This window comes from Balearica regulorum, chromosome 21 (assembly GCF_011004875.1).
Source record: "Balearica regulorum gibbericeps isolate bBalReg1 chromosome 21, bBalReg1.pri, whole genome shotgun sequence".
Classification (NCBI taxonomy): domain Eukaryota; kingdom Metazoa; phylum Chordata; class Aves; order Gruiformes; family Gruidae; genus Balearica; species Balearica regulorum.
The window spans coordinates 5,214,164-5,238,245 of record NC_046204.1 but is presented as its reverse complement, the minus strand read 5'-3'; the positions used below and the strand labels follow the sequence as shown (position 1 = coordinate 5,238,245).

Below are 24,082 nucleotides of genomic sequence, written 5' to 3'. Positions count from 1 at the left end.
AGACTAAAAGCCTCTTCCCAGATCCTACATGTATAAGCAAGAACCCTGAACTTGTTCACAGCTATGCCAATCGGATCAATAGCATCCCGAGCTTCCTCTTGGCAGAGACAGCGAAGAACGTTAGTGCCAGCAGTATCTGCACAACAGATCCCTGCCAGCGCCAGTGCTGTGAGCCTCCTGATGGCAGTGCATAAACACATGTGCATGGGGTACCGGCTGCAACACCTCTTTCATTTTGCATGTGCATAGCAGGACCCCTTCATTTCAGGTAACACACAGCTGCATGGAGCTCAGCTCTGCCTTCCCAGAAGGAATGACCATCAGCAGCCTGAGGCACCTGCATGCCTGGCAAGAGAAGTATAGAGACCACCGCCTCTGTAAGAGTTAAGATCAGACTGGAATCCTATGGGGCTTTGGTACTGGATTTCCCAAGTGACCTGATACCACTCTGTGAAGCATACTGGGTGCTTGGTAGCTGAGCATTAGAGTGAGAGCTAAGTCCATCTTTATGAGATTGTGGCAACCTGATGTTGCGAGAGGGGTTGTCAAAAATTGGGGGGGGGGGGGGGGGGAGGCAGGCAGGCTCGTCTCAGTCTTGACTGTAATTCTCAATCACTGCACAGAAAGTATTTATATCCTGTTGGCAGCATGTGTAACCAATGCGACTCTTCGTGTCAGAGCTGTCAATTACAGGCTTGACTTATGAGGAAAGATTAAATGAGCTAAATATGTAGAGCTTGGCTAAGAGACCAGGATGGGGGTGGGGGAAAGGAGAAATGATGTGATAACTGTCTGCAAACATCTGAAGGGTGCAGATGCTTAAGGAGGAAAGGAACCACTTAGGGTGGCACACAAAACAAACAGGAGAAGCAAGCTGGAAGGAAGACACAGGAAATTCTCACTGTATAGCAGGGAAATTCCATTCCAGCAAGATGTACTCGGCTGCAGAATTGTATCCCAAGGAATACCATCATTCAGGCCATTGAGATGCTTGACAAAACACTAGGAAGTTGACAGCAGAGGAAAATCCTGCTCTGACCAAAAGATAAAACAGATAACGTAAAAAGGGGGGGCATATTGTGAGCGTGGCTGATGATATGAAGCTATCTCTCTTGCTTCTCTCCAACTCTAAAATCCTTTTACTAAAATTTTTCATTGTTACTTTTCCAGAAAGGCAAATGTCAAAGTAGCAGTGGTGCGTTATGGGATCACAACTGGTAAGAGGACATTGTCTGTACAATTGATAACAAGAAGAGCTATGTAAACATGCATACAAAACCAAACCAAACAGACAAAACTATTAAGATGTTTGGAAGGATCTGCAATGTAAGTGACATACGGAGAAATACAAGAACCATGAAAAGAAGGGAAAGTCTCTTCTCAGTAAGTTGGTTAGGAACTCCAAATCCAAGAATTATACCAAATCTCAATTTCCTAGTTTGGCAAATCTTGGTTCTGAAGGTGCTGGCATCAGAAGTATCTAAAGGATGTATTCCTGTGCATCAAAGTTGGGGAAAGTTCTTTCAAGTTCTTGAATGAGCCGTTCTGCCTTTTGTGCCCCAGCTACCTTACTTTTTAATGTGATGAAGATGCAACATATCCTTTGCTCTGAGGCACAGCAAGACCCCGCAGACATTACAATTTTTTTCTTACAGCATGATCTCCCAGGTAAAAGTAGGAGGAAGCCAAGAAGTGAAGAAAGTTATCACACGTAGGCAGTTATAATCTCATAAGAATCACTAGCTGTCACTAGACTCTTTTTGATTGCAGCAACAATGACACAGGGAGCATTTGGATGCAGGCAAAAGGAGTCCAGGTACTCAGCTGTATTAGAGGTAAGAATCTCTAGCAACACTTTCCAGGTAAGGAATTTAATAATGTGGAGTCAAGAAGTACTCCAAAGAACAAGTATCCTGCATAAAGTTATTTCAAGAACCTAAAAAGGCAGACACTCCTGTGAAGTTCTTAAGCTGGTCCCTCCTCTCCCTAAGCAGAAAGAACTGTGGGCAATTGCTGCCCTCTACAAGTTGTTCTGCACATAGCATGTTTTTCACACACATGTAGCTGAAATGATACTATTATCTCACCTTGATCCCATAACCCATCATTACCAAAGCGCACACTGTGCAGGCACCTCTTTGCTGTATGCTGTCACCTGTTTGAAATGAACAGGTACCCTTTCCAACAGCTGTGATGCACACAGCAAAGTGCTCCCAATCTTTCTGAGCAGGCAGACAGCTGGGCTGCCAACCAATATAAAACAGCCCGGTTGATAGTAAGGCTGGCCATGATCTGTAAAAGTGTTTGTAGGTGCAGCATGTTTAGACCTCCAAAACATCACATAAACATAAACAAAAAAATTAAATTAATTTTCTCAAGGCAAAAATATCAAGTAATGTTAAGTATTTCCTAACTGGGGTGCCAGTGTTTTTTTCCAATGTCACAAAGCACTGAAGCTTCCATCTTACCTTCAGTGAGAGATCTGGGATGTCCTGGAAGTCAAATCATAGCTAATGTTAGAAAAGATTCTAACCTAACCCCTTGTACTTTAATTTCCTTGCATGTTTGGTAAAGAAAACTTAAGAGTACTACAACTATTTTAAAACCATATTAAAAGTCTTCTGACCAGTAATGTTGGTTTGTCTGAAAAGCAAGTAAGAATTGCTTCAGAGCTCTCTTCTGCACAAGTGTATAGAAAAGATTATAAGGTGCTAACTCACCACACTGTAATAGAAAATGACTGTACCTATCTTAGTTGTTATGCTGCCCTCACCCACCGGCTCTAAAGTGTCGTTTAACCTGTAAGCTCTTGGGGACAGGCAAAGCCATTATTACATTTTATACAGTCTGATAGAGTCTTAACCTGCTTTGGCCTGTAACTCCTGCAAGTTTCTAGCTTTCATACATTAACATATAATGCTACAACAGAAGTTACATCCCAAACTATTCTAGTCCGCTCTCTTTTTAAAATTGGGATTGAAAGGAATTCCAAGAAAACTTTCCCATTGACTCAGACAGGCAATTTAACTTGACATGACAGTGTTCCTTTAACAACGCTTGAGTAAGTAAATTTGCATCTGCATGTTTGCACTTATTAAAATACTTGTCTAGATCAACAGAGTAAAAGGAATTGACAGATTAAGCGAGTACATTTTGGATGAACAACAAAAGAAGTCAGTGAACACGCAGAAGTAAGAGACAAAACCAGGCAAAAAACCCAATAATCTCAAACTTATCAGAGGGTCAAACACAAGAGAGGTCTGCTTAGTAAACTACAGAATTCTCTTTGCGGCAAACCAAAGGATATCGTGTAAGGTTCTGGCTCTTACACGCCTCTGGCTCCCTGTTCCAGGCCCAATAAAACTAAAATCTGCACAGCAATTGCCCTCCACAGCCTAATGGAATTATTGTCCAGCACTGGGAATCCACAGCAACACATTCAGGACCTCCCCAAACAAACCGAAGCATTATCACACCACTAGGGTTACTGCCTGTACAGGAGGTCACAAAGCTGATAGTCTCTCTCCCTCTCCTGCTGACAGTGGTAAATTATCCTAACTAATGTTTCGCTGGGGGCTGTAAGTTAGCTGCCTACTGACTCTGGCTGTCTGGAAATCCCCTCTGGATAGATATACTTTGAGAGAATCATTCAGTGTAGGCCACCACTCCGAACAAACACATTGTGGCAGACAGAAAATTTGTACAGTAAACAGGTATAAATCTTGTCTTAAACAATAAAGGGTGGGAAAATGGAAAAGTGTGATGGGGAGAGTCCCTTCTGTACACTCCAGTCCCTCACATAATTTCTGGAAACAAAAGTCCTTGTGAAAAAAATGACATTTTTCTACAAATCTAGACTAGGACCTTTGGACTCTAAAAGAAAGGATAAGGATACTACATGGCATCCCTTGCGTAAGAATGTGTTCCAGAAAACAAAGTATGAGTTTTTCAGGGAAAATATCGTTCCTGTCTTCATTTCAAACAATAATTTCAGGTAAAGGAGAATCACTAAAAAATTCCCATGTATCTCATTTTCTGTAGGGTTTGATAGGACAGAAAGAACATCTACTACTTCATAAGAAGAAGAGGGACATGGATTCCCAATATGCCGAAAGATTTGTTCATAAAAAGTAGATTCTGAGTACTCTTAACTAACTTTAGCCCCAACAAACTCTCTCAGATCTTACAACACAGTTCTGTAACCTTTCCTCATTCCCACTCATGGATCTAATAATTCTACTGTCTGCCACTGAATGCTAAGCACCTAAATACAGGCAGCTGAGAAAAGAGTAAGTAACACTGTCCAGTTTCAGTTTCAAAAGTTTTATCCATTATAAACACCTGTCACAAACTTTACTGGTTTACTTCCAAGGAAACCTAGCAACTGAACATAAAAAACATAGAGGAACTAAATATGTCCATAACCAAGACTCAATCATGGCTTCAATTTGAGATCTCAACTGATGGTTCAGGAAAGCAAAGATAGATACAAACACCAAATGTGTTTCAGCATGGACAAACTGACTGATGCGACTTTGTGCCTGTGGATATGCAATGAATATAGAAATGTCAAGTCTCTCGTCTGCTCTCCATGTTTTTCACTATTCCTCAACCACCAGAAAAGTAGTCGAAACCAGGAAAAAGGATGAACTAAAGAAGTAGCTGTATACCACAATCACTTTTAAAAATGTACTACATGTGCAAGGCTAGAGGCTTTTCCAAAGACATAAAGGGGCAGAATGAAGCCCCGAAATAGAAATTACCTCATTTACCAGGCCAACAGACTAGATCTCCCATCTATGCCACCAACTTGCTGGCTGAACCTGGCTAAACAGTTAACCTGAATATCTCAATTAGCTTTTCCAGAAAATGGAGATAACACAGACATATTCCCTAAACACAATAATTCATGTCTCCAGTGTACCCCATGATGTTTGCACAAAAAGAGGTGTTAAAAGTATTCTGGCCATTATCATGACCCTTAAAAATTTGAAAATCAGTTTAACAGAAGGGTGAGGAAAAGCCACAAAGGTTCCAGCACATCCCAACAAACTCTACACTAATTGTTATAGAGGCAGCAGTAATTCTTGTTACCTTTCGACAGCCTGTATAAAAGGGAATAAAATGTCCAAATTTCAGTGCTAACTGCTATCATCTGCAGCAAGAAACAGAAACAGCACATGCTAAAAATAAAAGAGGAAAAGTTAAATAATCCTGCAAAAGAAAATACCCTGCTCCTCATTCCATGATCCAGGGATTTTGTAACTTAGTGAGAAACCAAGAGAGTGTTTTACATTTACAACCAGTACTTTTACCTTTGCAACTAGTACTTGTTCCAGATACCAAGCATCAGCAAGGGAATGAGTATGTTTTGTGGCAGGGAAAAAAAAACCAAACAGCAAACAAGCAGCATGTGGAAAGGTCTCACTCAGAATCTCTGCTTCCTTAGGTTCTTCCTGCAACCCAGGCTCATGTTAGAGGCTCTCATATGTATAACCTTCATAGTTGTAATTTAGACTGCAGCAGATTTGGCAGAAAGCAAAGGCCAACAGCAAACACATCCATGCTCTTGAAAACATCTCAAAAGCAGAACAGTATGGTTAAAAAGCTACAAGACGCTGCTAGGGAGAGACAAAACAAGCTAAAGGAGAAGCAAAAAAGACAAGCAATGACACTCAGAGAGAAATTAGACCAAAGAAACAAATCTGAGAAGAAAAGGGGATTTTCTAACACATTAACCTCACAGTTACATCTTTTGCACATCCCAGGACTTTGCTTTGAGTGGCTGCAAAAAGACAAACCTATTCCAATTCCACACATGTTCAGAGGATTATCAGAGGTGGCTGCACATACCAGCAGAAAGGGATGCAGCAGTGTTCACTGATAAGCTGGACTCAAGGAGAAGCTGATCCCGCACTGACGATGACAAACGTGGCTGTAAACAGCAGCAGAGCGAGATGCTGACACTCTGCTAACACAAGGTTACACTTCCCACTATGGAGCCACACGGCAAATTTTAATGGGCCAAGACCGACAGCTAGGGAAATGAGTGTCCGCTCTCTGCTGCGAAAATTATAGCTTTTCCCATCCCCCTCCAACTCATTCTCCACTGTCAGTACTATAACACAATGACCTCTTATTAGGGAGTATTTTTCAGTTGGGACAGTTTATTGTAAGGACACTGGATAACTCAAGGGATTAATGGCATGGACCTGGAGTCCCTCATCTCCAGTTTGGTAGTTCAAAACATCAAAAGTGGGTTGAAGAAAGAGCAATTAGGAGTGTGACATGAGTTTGTAGGGCTCCATTCTGAAGGCCTCAGTAAGGCCATAAACTTTAGCAAGGTATGCTCCAAAGACCCAAAATGCAGGACACAATATGATGTGTCAGATTGCATTGCTACATTATCTGGCAGAATGCTGAAGTTCTCTTGCAAACAAATAGAAATCACTGCTTCTCCTGGATTCCTATTGAAAGCAGCAGGCTGTGGGGGTAAGGAGTACACAGAAGAGAGTGCCACTGAGCACAGAGCAGAAGGTACTTAGCACCTTGCAGGATACAGTGCCCATTAGAATGAAAAGTACAATACAAAAACAGTCTGAGTCTATAATGACATCTGCTGATACAGTGCAAGATGTTTTAATTCTATTGCTTTCTCATACTTGTGCATAAACAGCCACGGACATGTTCCAAACAGGTCTCGGTCCTATGAAGCATTGAGTACTTTCAGTCACCAATTAAGTCAAAAAAGGTGAGGGGGTACAGAGAAGAATTTGGTCACGAGACTCTTTTCTCCCTCCTCTGGATTCTGTAAGTCATCTCCAACTGCTTAACACCAGATCTGAAGTCAGCAATTATATGCCTGAACACATGGCTTTCTCATACAGAGCCATTTGTTGGATTCATGCCACAGTTTGTTCTGGTGTTTCCGTAAACATTTTTATGACATGGCGCCATGTGCCTACAAGTCTGCTTTATGGACCGAGATCTACTGCATGCATCAGAAGGCAGCATGCATGATCCTGGCTACAGAGAAGCCACAGTAGTGTGGTGGAAGTTAGGTCATCTGGCTCACAGAACTGAATTGCTCATTTAATAAGGCTTCTACAGATACTCAGCTGGAAGCAATAATGACTCCTAAGCAAACGTGACAAAGACTGTGAGTTTAATATTAAAAAAAAAACAATTAATGAAAAAATGAGAAAACCTCCACTTTTCAAAGGGCTCTAATTAGCTGACATGCAAGACTCACCATTGTGAGAGTGAAGTTTATGTTGGAGTTCTTTAAATTGATAAATATTTTATGTGGTAGGAATACACATACATAAAGAAAGATACACAACTGCTATGTGCTTTCTCTGAGCAATTCTTCAGTTGCACATACAGTGAAATTAATTAAATCACATGTAATGGTAGAATCCGCCTTAAGAAAGAGAACGAACTGTTGACCAGCACATGCTGTGATGATCTGCTGCCTGCTACGACCTTCCTAATAGGGGGGTGGGGTAGGGGGAGAAACAACCCCAAAAAAACCCAAACCACTAAGACACTAAGTGTCAATAACAACTCCAGGTAATCTCATGTACAGATGTCTATGCAATTAAGGGATGGCACAGTGTTACTAGACTAGAAAGATTTTCAATGCAGAGCTTAACAGTATTCATGCACAGCCCTTTCATTAGATGCACTTTACTGACCCTTCCCAGGTCACAGTCTTTACTCACATCTCCTTCCTTTAAAAGTCATCTCCTGGGTTCTCCAGATAAAAGTTACAAGGTAAAAATACTTTGATGTGGCCAGTGCCACAGCATTGTGGAAAGTACTTGAGTCTTCTTACTGCAAACAGCTTGTATTCACTATGATCACCAAATGAAAGCCAGAGAAGAAACTCAATTAGAGATTTATATGTTTAGGACAATAACATGGGCTAGGAATTTTGGCAAGGTTTTGACTGAGTTATAGATGGCCGAAGAGAAAGGAAAAAAAAGAAAGAGAAGGTTGTAAAAAAAGATATACTGCAGCTCCAGAGAGTGGTGGCTCACTTCCCACTCTGTGTCACCATAAAAATGAAAACAAAACAGGGTTCTCTGTTCTCCCAGAGCTCTTTCAAAAACGGTTCTAGAGTGAAAAGATTGGATCACATGCACTGCCAGGTGCCAGACACTTCTAAGCTCACTCTGAGTGCATATGAAAACAAAGACAGCTTGAATGAGGTCCCTGAGCAGCAGAGCATTTTTTTATTAGACAATAGCACTAAGCATCTCAGTTTAAATTATGCTGCACAGGTCTTTCTTTGCTCGTTACTAAATAAGCACTGATCAAGAGCATACATTGCACATACTTAGGACAGGCGGCCCATGCTCAATGACAACTCAGTGGCCTAGGTGACCCATGTCTAACCCCAGAAAGACAGGAGGTTATGGATACAGGTCAGAATTCAGAGGTCAACAGCAGGGCAACATAAGGCAGTTTACATCTTTTTCACAAAGCATCAGCTCCTTAGAAAATCAAAACAATGGATGCAAAATGATGCAGCAAAGAGAACAACTCATGTATATTATATTATCAGCAAGAAATTATATGCTGCTTCTTGAAGAACTTACCAGCGGCTCCCGAGATGCTGCATTGTCAGTTGCAGGGCAGGAGCCAGCCTGTAAAGCAAAAAGAAGAGTGAGGTTACATTGCCACCTGACGGACACAATTAGAAATACTTGTCTGTTAAGACCGCTCTTCCTATGAGCAGGATCTAGGCAGATACACTGGTTTCTGCAATTAGTAGCAGCTCTGTGATGGACAGAAGACAAAAAGGTCAGAATCACAGGGAAAAAAAAAGAAAAAAAAATTAGTTCCAGCAGCCCCATTTAAAACAAAAGAATTCACAGAACCTGCAGAATTTGCTTTAGGGAGCCAGCAGTTAAGAGCCAGAGAGACTACTGAGAGATGTCATGAAGGAAACGTTCGCCCCAACTCACATTCTGAAATACATGGCATAGTGAACAAACACAGGATGAAACCGGGACTCCCTCTGCTAAACTCTTGGTGGCAATACTTGTCACATCACATGGTATAAGACAGGATATTTTCATCATATATGAAATGAGGATAATAACTCGCCTGTCTCAAAGGGACCTAATGAGTACTTGACATCCGCAAAGAATTTTGTGATACTAAAGGGAAGAAATGCTACAGAAGCCTAAAGTACTGCTATTGAAGTGGATGCAAAAGTACCTCACTCTGATTCGATGGTTCACTTTGTCCTCTCTAGAAGGACTAAACTTAATTTGACATCAAGCTTCTCCCATTTCCATGATGTTTCCAAGATACTTCCATTCATTTTCATGAATGGACCCTTTGTTTTCTACACTATTCTTTTAAAGAATACAAAATAACTATGATTTAACTAAACCTCACAATATGTCAGCAATACCAGTACCATCCTTGTTTCCCACAAATAATTGAGAGATGTAGTTTTAGGGCAGATGCTGAACACCTTACCTTGTACCACTAAGGGTGGTACACAGAAGGAAAGTGAAACTATTCGATTAAAGCAGGACAGCAGGCCAAAGATTGGACTAGTCTTAAAATTCAGGAGCTTCCACCCTCCAGGTTCACCTGCAGTTTTGCTCGTATTCACTCGCTCACCAAGAACAGGCATAACATTTTAGCTTAGTCCCATGTTTTACAGAATTACTCTCTGGGCTTTTCTTCACTGTCAAAAAAAAAGCAGTTTGATCTCTGCATAACTAGCATGTATCAGCTCTCCCAACGTAGCGACACCTAAGTTTTACCATAAAATAAACTTATCTTGGTCAACTATCTACTTTCAAATGGGATTCGCATGATGTTAAGATGGTCTAAACCACATTGACTTCACTGTGGTTTTTTTTATCTTAGCAGGATACATACGTTTATCTTAGCAGGTGACACATACTGATTACCTCAAAGGTTAAAAAAATGCTTTTTTGTTAGTAATGAAGACAAGTTTTGAGGCTCAGTTAGAAGAAAAAGGATCCTATTCATTGAGCATAGGGAAAGATAAAACTTTCAAGTGATAGCATAAAAGTCCTTAAGTGACTTTTTGTCCTTCAATTGTACTCATCACTTTTAGGCAATACACCACACCTTCAAAGTATCTCAAGATTTTTTTCCCCGTCTACAAAATAAACAAAAATATAGATAAAAGTAAGTATTTACCACAAGAGGGTGCCAGAAACTCAAATATACTGCAACTCAGATGCTTCCAGACATAAGCATCATCACCAGGGCCCAGCCAGATCTCACAGCTGGGGAGCGATGCTCTAGAGAGACCCTTGGGCTCTTCATGTGCAGTAAGTATCATTTTTGATACTCTGCTATATATCTGCAAAAATTTCAGCCACTAAGAATTCACTTGACATAACCACTGGAAATATCAGCCTCAACACCATACTGGAAGTCACACTGCCCAGTCTGTCTGTAGTGGAGACAGTGCTATGTGATACCAAGAAAAGGGTACTTCTCTCTACAACCTTGTCACTGTCTTCCCATTTTTGTATGCGTTGTATATCTGCTCTCAAATTTTTTATAGCTCAATGAAAGAAAAATAATGAACAGTCTCAAGATCCATCCACTCCTCCAAAAATACGGAAAACATATGAGAATCAACACAAGAATATGGCTTGCATGATTTATTATTAAGTTAACTGAACCTGTTTAGTTGTGGATAGAGCATATGCACCAAATAAGTTTATTTTATTTCTTCGGTCAAACTCCAGGACTAACTCTAATATTTTAGAGTATTAGCCATAGATAATGGCTACTAAACATAGCCATAATCTATGGCTAATACTCTAAAATATTAGGGCCTGATTCATAGCACACTGAAGTCAAAGAAAAGATTCTCATCAAATTCAGTTAGCAGAGTCAGAACTACCTAAAAGAGGCAGATGAAGAGCAGCACAGATGAAATTCCTGTTGAATACTTCAAAAAAGTACCTATAGCTGTTAACTACTATTTCCATGGAATTGTTCCATCAAGCCACTTGTGTTGAGTTTTCTAAGAATATATGTATTTTGCTCTTCTGTGGCATGTTTCAAGGAAAATTCAAAGCATTTTAACTACTTAAGGTGACTTTGCAAAAAGAAAAACTACAGATTTGTGGTGCAAAGTTACAAAGGCACAAAGGAAGAAAGAAACCACCACAGAATTCATATCCACAGAAAATTCCCAGAGCATCCTAAGTACAAGAGCTTCTATGTTCTGCCCTGAGGAGCTGCACTAGTATTTATGGACTATGACTCCACACAAAATTTGGCCAACCTGGGAAACTGCTCAAAGGATCTGAAACGAAGCCTAGGTTACTGTGAGACAACATGTATTATATTGACAGGTAAGAGTCTTCACCCTGAAGACAAATACTCAAAAATTCTGACACGTGCTTGTACATAACCTGATGACATAGATTAGATTAGTTGGATAGTTTGTAGTACTTTGATTGCATTGTCCAAAGCTACCAACATTTTAAATGAGATCTGCATTTTCCTTCCAGCAAGATTTCCAGGTACAAGGCACAGTGTAACAGCAAAGGAACTAGTCTTACAAGGTAGGGGACAGTAACCCTCCAGAACATGTTAGCTCTGAGACAAGTCAGGGAAGATTACATCCTTTCCACGCAATGGCGGTTCAATAGCCTGTATTTGATGAAAACAACGGACATCACAGTCCATAGACCATTTATCTTCACCATAAACCATCTTTTAAGGCAGAGAATCCAGAAACTTATCAGTCAAGTGCTACGGGCAAGTGGGGAGGAAAATTCACCCATATGGACCAACAATGCAGATAGGGAATTAAGCCTCTGGAGCAATAAATCAGGCATCTTTCAACATCTTTTAGATTTGCTTTAACTACTTCCTTATATGAAGGAAAAAAAGCAGCTAGATGGCAGGCTCAATCCAAAGTGAATGGAGCTTTAGAAAGAAAACAAGTAAGATTTGGGCCTTTGTACTCTGCTTGCTCCCCCACTAAACCACATGTAAGAACGCCAAGTACAAAAGATGTTGGAACACCAATGATTCTGTTCACCTTATCATCTCTTTCTCAGTCTCTTACATTAAATTTATATGTAGTCTGTTTTTAGCATAGCCAGCCTTCCAGTGTTATAAAACGAACAAAAGAACCCCACATACAGAATCCACTCTGCCTATGCTACCTCAACGGCTGCACTACCATTTTGTTACCAAGTCAAATTCAGCTATTGACTTTAACAATTTCTAGCCTTTTATGACCCACACTGACCAGCTACATTCTGACTTCCAGGCTACAGGATTCTCAGCTTCTGCACATAATTGTACAGATTATTAGGCATCATTTTGTGTTCCAAACTAAACAGCTTGGAAAAATTTAGCCATAGTTATCTAAACTAACAACACTAATGCCAATTAATGTTAAAGAATTTCAATTTCTCTCACACTACTGGGATTTATGGTTAAATGGAATATCGGACAACTGGGTCGCTGGCTGGCTGAGCCAAGAAGACACACCAAATATATTGACAAAGTATTCAGCATCAAAGAAATACTGATAGCCAAGAAAAATCAGAAGTCGGTTATCCTGTTTCAGAGGCTATACCATCATCTTGCTCTTCCCTTTCTTTTACTATAAGGAATAGTAACAAAGAGAAGGGATCTTCTGTTTATTTTTAGAAAAGACATTGCTAAAGGCCCAAGAAACATGATTTCTAAACAAAACCAAATATTTTCAAATCTCTGGTAGAAATGTTTATTGTCTCTAGAATATAATTCTATCTATGTAAATGATTTCATTTGAGCTGCAACACTCCCCCCTCCCCATAATGCTTGAGGCAATGTATTAATTCATGAGAATGGAGAAAAATTAAACTAAGAAAAACAGATAATAAGCCAAAAGACATCTGACACTTACCCTTTTCAGCATCTAAACTAACTAGATTTGTAATAGAAAACATGATAGAACCCAAACATAAACATGTTAAGCAAGGCAGTACTACTAGTCATAGCCTATGTTGAATGCTTGGCAATAAATAAACAAACATTATCAGTGGTAGAAAGTAAATATTTTTAAAAAATTCTCTAAACGTTTAGTGTGCAATGGAGACAACTTTTTACACGCATTGATAAGTGTCAAGATTGCAATGGGTTGCGTAAGAGGAGTGGCATTTACATTCTGCTGGACTAATAAAGATCTTTTGTTTTGTTTTATTCCAAAATTGTCCCCTAAAGAATTCATCTACCATGTTATGTATTTTTAATTACGTCCCGTTTTACTGCCAAAGCCTACAAGATTCTCCCAAATCCCATCTAAGCAACAGAATTTGAGAGCACTTCTCAGCATGAGGAATGTGCACCCAGCGTAAGACACACTAGATGGTGAAGATGGGGATATCTGTCACCAGCAGTCATCGACAGCCTTGGAGAGACAGAACCACCCCTCACAAGCACACAACGTGGGGAAGGAGGAAAGTTAATATACAAGCAGGGCTGCTCCTGCTGTGTGTGCGGAGCAGGTAAATGTTACTGTGGCTACCCTCTAGCTCAACTTGAGCATTGTTACCTCACACCCCTGAATCAAGGCAGACCACCAGAGCTGCCCTTCAGACAAACTGTGCCACTAATGAGGTCATGACAGGCCAGGAGCCAAAAGGGGTGCAACTAATTTGCTATTGCCTGAGAATCCAGCATTTTTGCACACAATGTGATGGAATCCAGCAGGGGAGCAGTTAATTGACCATTTTCACCCACAGCGGCTTCAAACTGCCTCCCTCCACAGATGAGCTGACACAAAATAGTCTCTCTGTGGTGAAAAGTTAACTTTGCAGCCTGAGTATTCTGCCTTATCTCAAATTCTTCCTGATTTAGAAAGCAGCACAAGCATTAACTCCACTATGTTCTTTACAGATAATGCCTGAAAAACTCTCCATGTTACATGCAACGTAAGAGTTACCGTTCCCACTTTTCACTATGGAGACAGAGTTACTTTCTTCATGTCCTTAATTTTAAAACCCAGGGGGTGCTCTGGCCACATTTATGAGGCCCTTCAAAAAGCAAGACTTTTCCATTTCCAAACCCCAAGCCTTCTTCTGAGGTAAGGCAACACTAAATAACTGTTTTTAAAAAAAGGTGCAATGGGAGGATACTATATCCAAACTCAAGAGAATCTGAATGTTTCTCAGGCAACCACATTTGCCAATTAACCAGATTTCTTTCTAGGAAACCTCTGGTCAACTGCCTTACGGCTTACGGATCAGCTGCAGGTTGTTTCAGGTTTCCTCATTGTGAAAGTGTTCACTCGAAGCATGAGGAATGGACTGTAATGCCTGCACCTCAAACTACTGTTGATGAAAGCACGTGACTGATGCAAAACTGTCCAGCAAGCTACTGTGAGTTTGGTAATGTGGCCTTTCACAACCTAGGAGGAGATATGTGCTGGTTAGTCAGAGCGTGAATTTTATGTAACGTATTTCTATTTCAGTTTAGTTCAACAATGTTCCCCACAAACTCAGCTTCTGCACTCCAAAATGAAAGGATCAACAGAGAGGTTCACAGTGATTTAGTTAAATCTGTATAGATTTGAATGATTGCACATAAAAGTGTGCTGGTGGCAGACTTTGCTCTATTTTCTTCCCTGTTGCTGAAACTGCCAGACCTTTCATCTCCTGCCTGCTGCAGGAAGGCCCTCTGTGGCCACCTAAAGGATTTTACAAAATCCCATTGGTAACACCTATGCAGGAGTCCATCTGAGATACTGGTGAGATGAGAGAGCTGCCAGGAGGTCACTAAATTTGAGGTAGGTAGAGTTTGCAACGAAATACAAGTTACCCTGGATCATGAGCAAGCTGGTGCAAGTGACTGGAAACCTACGCTACATACAACTACATCATACTTCCATTTTCCCTCGGGCTCTCCCATTCATTTCAGGTCCCATTCATTTCTTGAGCATGCACTCAAGCCAGCAAACTTACATGCCTCTTTTACCCTCTCCATTCAGTTTTTGACAATGCTTGTACTACGTCTATCATTGCTTTGTCCTTTTATGCTGTTGGTTCAAGGATCTTTTTCCCTCCTAGTAGCAAGGCAGAAACAACATCATTTTGTCTAACTGGTACTCCACCTCATTTCAAAACCCAGATGACACATAATTGCCTCTTTTCTCTCTGGCTGTGCTTTTGTTCTTTTTTTTCCCTCCTATTTCAAGTGCTTTATTGAGTTTCACATACAGACCCTAAAATGAAAACACGCCTACTGTCTAAGGCCTGGCCTGAACAGCGCTTCCAGTCAGCACTGGAAGATTTGCCCGTCTGGTGAAGCTCACGCTACCACACAGGGCAGGACACCAAACTGCAAAATCAATTCCCTCGAGATGCGAAGCTCCGCTGGTGCCACCAGGCACCCGAGGTGCGAACAATGCCGAGATGCACAGAGCCGCTAAGCGAGCAGTGTCACCCCGGCCGTGACGAGGTACCACGGCTTCCACCTCCCGGACAGCAGCCCCAGGCGGCCGGGGCAGGCAGGAGAAGGGGAAGCGCACCTCAGGGAGCCGCTGTCACCGGCCGCCGCCTCCTCGCGGGTCAGCGCTCCCGCGCCCCCCTGCTGCCGCTGCTCTCGCCAGGCGCCCGGGCCTCGGCGGCGACAGGCCCACAGAGGCGGGGCTGAGGCGACTCGAGCCGCCCCCCTGCCGCTGACCGTTACGACAGGTGCGGGGGCGGCGCGCGGGCGACGCGAGGGTGGCAGTTGGCGGCGCGCGGTGGCGCGCGGGCGGCGGTTGGCGGCGAGGCCGCGCGCGCGAGAGGAGGAGAGCGGAGCGGCCCGTGGCCGCCGCGCGCGCCCCCCATCGCCAGCCGCGGAGGGGAAGAGGCGGGGAAGGGGGGGGGGGGGGTGTCGGGACACGAACACGGGGACCACACACAGAGGCGCGGCGCCCTCCCTTCGCCCTCTGCCCCGCCGAGAAGGCGGCGGCGGCGGCCTCGCCCCACCCCGCTCCGCCCGACCCTGCCACCCCCTGCCCGCGCCGAGCGGGCAGAGCGCCGGCCCCGTTTACCTGGCTGGTCTGCTCCGCTTGCTCCGAGGAGGCCATCTTCCCAGGCCCTGCTAATCCATCCCCGCCCAACCGATGAAACGCCCTCACCGCCGTTCCCCCCGTGCGCCCCGCGCGGCCTCACCGGCTCGCTCTGCAGGCAGAACGAGTCGACCGCTGGGGCGTCGATGGCGCCTCGCGGGGAACCACTCCTGCCATGAGTTTCCGGCCTCTGCGGCCTCCCGCCGGGACGGGATCCAGCGGGAGGGCCGGCTCGGGCCAGGGCCGAGGAGGACGAGCCACAGACTGCGAGACTGTTCGGTTTGCAGTGTCCCGGCTTGCCCGGGGCCTGTCCTGAATGTGTTTTGGTGGCTGCGGTCCAGCAGCTCCGACCTGCGCTCTCCGTGGGTGGGACAGGGGCCAGCAGGGCCAGACCCAAGAACAAGCAGGGCTGGCGCTGGGGAAAGGACAGGCCCGGAAAAGCCAGTTGGGCCGTTGACAAAACCCGTGCTGGTCTGGGCAGTGCGGCAGGGTCATCGTGAGCAGCTTTGGCGTCGCTGCTTCCAGGTGTGACCGTGGGTATTATCCATTGCTGTTTAACTTCTACGGCTCCCAGAAGCCTGCTAAGAGGCATAAATAACAGGTCCGGTTTTGTACGACCAGCAGGAGCTCCCATGAGGAACAGCCTTCACTTTGGCAGCCCCAGGGGTTCCCTGACACATGCCAAGGCGGAGTTATTGCATGCCTGTACTTTTTCTGTTTATATTATAATTTCACAACCAGCGCACTTGACTGTAAGAGAATGTATTATCTGAATACACCTAGGCACACTCATCCTATTACTTTGTTTTACAAGTGATTAAATTGCTGCTAGTGCTAGAAGAGCTATTGGTGGACTTACTTTAGGAGCCAAAAGGGGTGCAACTAATTTGCTACTGCCTGAGAATCCAGCATTTTTGCACACAATGTGATGGAATCCAGCAGGTGAGCACTTAATTGACCGTTTTCACCCACAGTGGCTTTTAGAGTGACCTTCTTGCGCGTCAAAGTTCTGCAGTTCAGGTAAGCCCTGAGGAAGAGCACCACCACCGAGGTAACTACACGGGGTAGGGCCGTCCCGGCTCAAAGGCCGGCATGCCCAAACGCTCACCGGGGAGCAACGTATCTTTGGCGAGTGTTAGCTTCTCCCTTAAGCCACCGGCGCCTCCCGAACTCGGTGTCCCGGCGCGCCCCGCGGCCCGTCCCGGCGAACACCGCGCACCGCCATGGCGGCGCCGCTGAAGCGCTGCCTGGTGCGGCGGAGGGACGGGCGGGAGCAGCACGGTGTCGCCGCCTCCTGCCTGCGGGAGCTGCGCGACAAGGGTGAGGGGCGACCGCCCGGGTACCGTGGGGTTCAACGTGCCGCCGTCTCGGGGAGGGCTGGCTCTGGGCTCCGGCTGTCCCCGGTGCGCCGCCCGTTTGAGGCCGGGCTCCCTGGCGTGCCCTCCCGCGGTTCTCGGAGGCGGCGCGGTGGGCCTGGTCCGTGGAAGAGGCAGAAGGAGAGCAGGTCTCCGGCTGGCTCTTCCTGACAGGGGATGTGAAGGGAGGCGGGAATCAGCGTCTGGAGGTAGCTTGACTGAAATGCGCCATCTTCTATGTGTACGTCAAAGTTTGCATCGAGAATATTAATTTCTGGAGCAGAAACTCGTGAGTATGTGCTAAAAAAGAGCTGCGCAGAGACAGGCTAGCCTAAATTACTAAGGCTTGCTTGTCTCTTGTGAGAAGTGTACTAAAAGGGTACCTGAAAGGGGCCTACAGGAAAGCTGGAGAGGGACTGTTTATCGGAGTGTAGTGACAGGGCAAGGGGGAATGGTCTTAAGCTGATGGAGGGTAGATTTAGATTAGATATTAGGAAGACATTTTTCCCTGTGAGGGTGCTGAGGCCCTGGCACAGGCTGCCCAGAGAAGCTGTGGCTGCCCCTGGCTCCCTGGCAGTGTTCAAGGCCAGGTTGGATGGGGCTTTGGGCAACCTGGGCTAGTGGAGGGTGTCCCTGCCTGTAGCAGGGAGGTGGGACTATATGATCTTTAAGGTCCCTTCCAACCCAAACCATTCTGGGATTCTATGATATGATTCTAAAAGAGCAGTGCATACATCACTTCCATTATTTCATTAAGTATTTTTTCTGTTCTGCAGCTAGTGGCATTCTGGCAATTGACAAGGCCAGGGAGCCCATCACCTTAGTACTGGCAGAAGATGGCACCATCGTGGATGATGAAGATTACTTTTTGTGTCTGCCACCTAACACCAAGTTTGTGGCACTGGCCAAGAATGAGAAATGGTCCAGCAAAAGCTTAGGTACCCTGCAGATGAGGGAGCACGGAAGGGGAGGGGTGTTTGGAATACACTTAGTGAAACTAGGCTGTCTCAGGAGTGACCCATGAAACTGATGACTCTTGTGTCAGACAGTAGCACAGCCTGGCTCTCGGAGTCTGTGGATGAAGTGGACAGTGCTGCAGAGAAGTGGAAGCAGCTGGCCAGACAACTGAAGGATGACCTGTCTAATATCATCTTGATGTCTGAAGAAGACCTCCAGGTACAGTGGGGAAACCTCTGATTGCTGTCCTTGGCTCTGCACATCATCCATTTATCTTGCTGGATGGCAGAGAACAGAATATGTAAGCAAGATCTCAAGCTTAATTCAGCTGCTGCTGTTTGGCTGTGGTGCTAGAGTGAAATTTCTCCTTGAGGGGGAACATCACAAGTGTGTTCATCAGTGGTTGTCCCTCACAGCATGTCTTTCCAGTTCTGGCAGTGGGAAGGCAAAAAGTCTAGATTTGGCCAAATGGCAGCTGAGGTGGGCTCCTTCCTTAAAACCAGACCCCCGTGTAACGTGCCAAAGGGAAGGCTGAGCAGCATGCCAAATCTCTCTGCTCCAGAGGGAGTTGAGGAACTCAGTTTCCAGAGCTGACTGGTTCAGTACCTGACTGCTTAACCCCTCCTATGTGGCGAGGCACAGTGATAACTGCCTCCTCTTGTCCTCTGCAACATGCAGCCTCCTGAGTGCCAGGCTACAGGCTTGCCTTTGTGTATTCCCATGCACTCCTAAGAAGTGGTACTTTGATTGCCAGGAGTTGTCAGGATTTCTGTTCAAAATGCACACGATTCCACATCTTCCTGGGTGCCTTTTGGCTTCTGGTAAATAGTGCTGGCTGGTGGAGTGCCACTGCAGTCTCTCATAACTAGGCTGACTTGCTGTGAAAAGAAACCTCGTGAAACATATGCTGGGTTTCATGAAGGGGGAGGCTTGCTATTTGTACTGTAATCAGCATAATGGAATGAGCTAGTCCATGTAACAGGAGCACTCTCATTGTTTTAAGGTGCTTATTGATGTACCACGTTCAGACCTGGCAGAAGAACTTGCCCAAAGTCAAACCAAAATCCAAGTATTGCAGGACACCCTGCAGCAGGTGCTGGACAGACGAGAAGAAGAACGCCAGTCAAGACAGCTCCTGGGACTCTACCTAGAGGCCTTGAAAAATGAAGACAGTATCCTAAGCAAAGTAGCAGGTAGGGAGCATTCGGATGCTAGAGAAGGAGCTTTTCAGAGATGCCTGAAAGAGTTGAGTGGAATAAATAAGGTAGAGTGAAGGACTGGAGTGAGTCACTTGCTTAGCAGCTGTTAATGTGGTGGATGTAATAGCTGGCGTAGTGTAAGAATTCTCTGACTGGGTGAGACCAGGAATCCTCTCACTGCTGAGTCGCATTTCTCACAATGCCTAAAAGTAGAATACTGGGAGAAAAGCTTAAATCATGTAGTCATCCTTGACATTACAGATTTCTTAAGTTAGAGGATGTGCCTAGATAGAATGCATATTTTATTAATCTCAAAACCATCAAAGCAGTCCCGGGCACTTTTCCTGTCCTGTGTTTGTCATGGGCTATAATGATTCTGCTGCTTTTCAGAATCTGAGGCTGTACCAAGAAAGGAGATGGATGTGGTTGACACAGGTACCAGCAGTACAGGCGCGCCAGCCAAAACAGCGCTCAGTGACCAGATCCTTGCTGCTCTGAAAGAGAAACCTGCTCCAGAGCTCTGCTTGGACAGTCAAGATCTAGAGGTGGGTGAGAATGACAAAACCATATTCTGGCAAATGTCCGGAGAGAGAGGTTATTGGGGAAGTTGTCTTTGCTTCTGGAGGCTCTAATGTTAATATATCTCATTCTCAAAGTGGTGAGATTAAATCTGTTTCTCTTCTACCCCCTGCTTGGAGCCCCGCTGTAAAAGCCAGTTGACACTATTCCAAGTAGTCTAGTCTGTCCTCTGAAAAGCCACAAAATAATTCTGGTTTTGATCTCTGCCAAATCGTAGTCAGCCAGTGCTTCAGCTGTCTAAAAAACTAGCAAGTTTGTTTTGGTTTTTTTTTTTTTGTACGCAGATGCATCTAGCTGTATTTCTTTTATACATCCCAAATAAAAATTAAAATCTCCTTATTTTTGGAAACCAGTGTAAATAAACCCATAGCTTGGAAAGCAAAGTCTAGGTAAACTTTAATCATTAGAAAGTGTGTTCTTTTTAATGTTATGAACTTGCTGCTCTTGCTTTTCTGTGCTGTAGAAACTAAGTAACTGCTTTCTGTTCCTTTGAACATTTGAATGTAGCTTCAAGCTCTAAGCGTTGGTAGAATATTGAAAATCCACTAGCCCACGGGATAGATGATGATGAAAGCTGGGAATACCTTCCATACCAAATTGCCAGTACTAAACAGGTGTCTCATTACTGCTGTTCTTAATGTGGGTAGAGGGGGCGGTGGAGTGTCAGTAGAAAAGACTACAAATCTGTCTTGCTACAGCTGGTCTTGAAAGAAGACACGCAAGCCCTGGCCTCGGCTCTAAGATGTGACAAGCAGAAAGCTGAAACTCTGCAGCAAGCCTGTGATCAGGAGCTCTCCAAGCGTCTACAACAAGTGCAGACTTTGCATTCCCTAAGAAGCACGTCAAAGGGCAAGAAAACGCTACCCTGGGGAGACTGGCCTAGTTCAAAACGCAAAAAATAAGACTGTAGTGCTGCTTGCAATTTTTTTTTCTTGGCATTAGAATCAATACAAGCAAAGATGTTTCCTGGGAGCCATAGTTTGCTGGTTATACTCTGGTCTGGCTATAGACAACTAAAATCTGGACATTGTCCTGAGGCTTAAACTCCTGTGATGGTTCAAATCATGTGTAACCAAAGGGATTTTGACTTTTTGCAGAATACTAGAACAATGGTATTGCTAAGCACAGCATGGAAGGGTTCAGCTTTCAATACCTGGTCAGGAGCCAGAAGCTTCCATCTGATAACAGTGGATCTAGCTTCGGAAGCCCCAGGCAGTTTGCTTACTTTGTCTTCTGGCAGTTTTCAAAGTCAAGGATGGAAGACCTCACTGGAAGACACTCTGAGGCACAGTTAATGAACAGAAAGAAGGCACTTGGAGGACTGCTTACTGAACACAGAGTGCTCATTCTTCGCTAGGGTTAATTGTGATTTGGCCTAGTTAAGCTGTCATTGTGCAGTTTTTCCAGCTGCTGTCTGGCTTTAAGCTCCAGCCTGGGATCTGGGAACTTGAATTATCATGCTAATTTCATCAGTTAAAGTAAATTCCAAGTCCTTTAACTTCCGGCACTTTTTCTGTAAGGAACTCCTGCCTTTTGGGTGCAGTGTAAGCACTAACTTGTAAAACCCAGCAAAGGCAGAAATACTTGCTTTGTAGGGCTGAAGACTGGTAATTTGGCCTGTCTGTATTTCTCTCCTAATCATTAGTGTAGTACTGTGATGCTTTTCACATCTGTTAAAGCCTTTTTTTCTAATATCATTAAAACCTTTTTACCTTACTGTTGGACTAGTTTTAATATTCCCACCAGCTGCTATGATTAAAGAACGTGCTGATAAGTACAGTATTACCTTAAGGATAGAGGAAGAAGAAATTCAATATATAAATATTCTGTATTTAACCTGTCCAAAGTATTTAGGTAGAATGCATGTTCATACCAGTGACACTGCACCAGAACTCTCACCTGGCACAATCTGTTCTCTTGTGAGAACAGAAGGTGTATATGAAAAAAATCTGAAAAGTGAGCTGAAACTTCTGAGAAAGTTTTAGTAGGTACAAATGTTTTCTAGTATCATGCAAAACCTTCTGATTTAACACAACCTTAAATGGTACAGGATGCCAACAGCAGGCATTCCAATGAAGCCATTGCATATAGACATTCCATTTGAATTACGGCACACTCCAAGTTAGACTGCCAGTGTAACTAATAAATATTCTAAACAGTTTAGTGCCTTTGAGCGGGTAAGCAAAAATACTTCAGGTAACTTCAGATGAAGCTACCCATATGGGAATTGACTGGACAGCCAACTTTTTGGTCAGTCTGTTTTGCTAGGGCAAGTAATTGCTTCTTACAATATATGCTTCTGGCTTGTAACATTATAGGCCATGGCACGTAAAAAGGTTTCCTGCTGCTTTACATAGCTACAAGCTTTTTATGTGTTTCTGAAATAGCATACATGGCTGTGCATTAACAGAATTTTTGAAGCATGCTCTATTGCACTCAAACCTGATTACACTGGCTACCAATTGAAACAGCAAGCATTGAGTAGACAGGCTGTCAGCAAGCTTTTTCTGTGAGCTTATGATGTCTCAGCTCATGATTACCACTCTCTCCATTATAAACCAGGTATTCAGTCTTGCTCAAAACTGCAAGGCTTTTGCTTTTTTCAAGCTCAACTTGGCAATGGAAATTCTACTCCTTATGCTGTACAAGAGGAAGGAAGGGTTTTACCTGTGTCTTTTTCACATCCACTTAAAATAGCAGATAGCGTAATTACTTCAGTCCTGTATGTATTAGGAACATTTAACTCACCTACTTCCAGGCAAACAGTGAGATGGAATCACAGAGACCATGCTTGTAGGAAAGCAGCGATGGCCCTTCCAATCTAGCCTTAAGGAAAAAAACAAATGGAGGGTTTTCAGTGCTGCTTTTTCCTCTTTTCTGTTATCAAGGTTAGAGCCCTTAGTTGCCTGTAAATTATTAAATGCTGCAGTTCTTATGTTACAGAATTCAAATTATCAACTAGACCTAGCATAGTGTGATTTAAACTGTTTCTTTTGTCTTAATTGTTCTGTTCTAATCTAACAATCAGATTTTCATAATCTGGTGGGAGTTGCAGTTATACTCTATCCTAAAGCTGAGCTGGTAGTTTAATAGTAATATTGATGATTATTTGCAAAAAGAGCAGGTATATAATACTTAACTGTCTTTAAAGCTCTATTATAGTTAACATTCTTCAAAAATGTCCATAAAAAGTGGAGTTTAACTACTAAGAGAATTCAATGCTGCGTATCATTCTGTAATTTCTATTAAAAAGTCCTTTTTTAGTGGTCAAATGTATGTATTGCTTCTTGGATCTCTTTCAGTAGTGCAGTCAAAGATGAAAATTGCTAAAACATCTCCATTTAATGAGATTTTTAAACCTAACAGTACAATTATCCATACGATATATTTTTTTAGTGTAGACTTTACTATAGATTTTTAGATCATTATATTCTGAAAGTCGGTTCCTAGCTAGGATTTCCTGTTGGTGGTAACAAAAAGCTGCTGCCAGATGTAATATTTTTACAGCAAATAATCACAAAGCTTTTCAGTAAACAATCTTTAGCCATTGGCCAGTACCAGTAGTGTACATGTATGTGTGTTTGGAGAGGAAGTAACGGGAGATTTTGGCTGAGGACAACAGACAACATCAGAGCTAACAAACTTTGAGATATATTATTTGGGCTTAGTGACCTCAAAAAAAAAAAAAATCAGGTACGCTGTGCAATAAGCATCTACTAGGCCTTCCTCTTGGAAGACAGCTACTATGATATCAAAATGCTTGATGCTTCTAAAGGCCTGGGAGTCCTGCAGAATAAATATCAATTTTCTACTCAAAAAAGGAATAGGATAAACAATAGAAGCAAATTAAGTAGAACTGCACGTGTCTTGATAACCAGACCCCTGCAGAAGTTGCTCCTTTAGACAGAGCACTGTATAAG

The 24,082-nt window shown here is 43.5% G+C and overlaps 2 protein-coding genes across 2 annotated transcripts in view; one reads left to right on the top strand and one right to left on the bottom strand.

Moving 5' to 3' along the window:
• Nucleotides 1-16,160, bottom strand: part of PEX14 (peroxisomal biogenesis factor 14) — a 78,923-nt gene extending 62,763 nt beyond the window's left edge. The window contains exons 1-2 of the mRNA XM_075773508.1: nt 16,055-16,160; nt 8,604-8,651 (exon numbers count right to left, since the gene is read on the bottom strand). Coding sequence (XP_075629623.1) covers nt 8,604-8,651; nt 16,055-16,090 — 84 coding nt within the window. The 5' untranslated portion in view covers nt 16,091-16,160. The remainder of the gene's footprint in view (nt 1-8,603; nt 8,652-16,054) is intronic.
• Nucleotides 16,161-17,248: 1,088 nt separating this feature from the next.
• Nucleotides 17,249-21,876, top strand: DFFA (DNA fragmentation factor subunit alpha). The gene is made up of 6 exons (XM_075773511.1): nt 17,249-17,392; nt 18,204-18,365; nt 18,473-18,603; nt 19,388-19,577; nt 19,974-20,128; nt 20,861-21,876. Exons 1-6 carry the CDS (start codon nt 17,296-17,298, stop codon nt 21,062-21,064), a joined length of 939 nt encoding a protein of 312 aa, XP_075629626.1. The 5' UTR covers nt 17,249-17,295; the 3' UTR covers nt 21,065-21,876.
• The last annotated feature ends 2,206 nt before the right edge of the window (nt 21,877-24,082 follow it).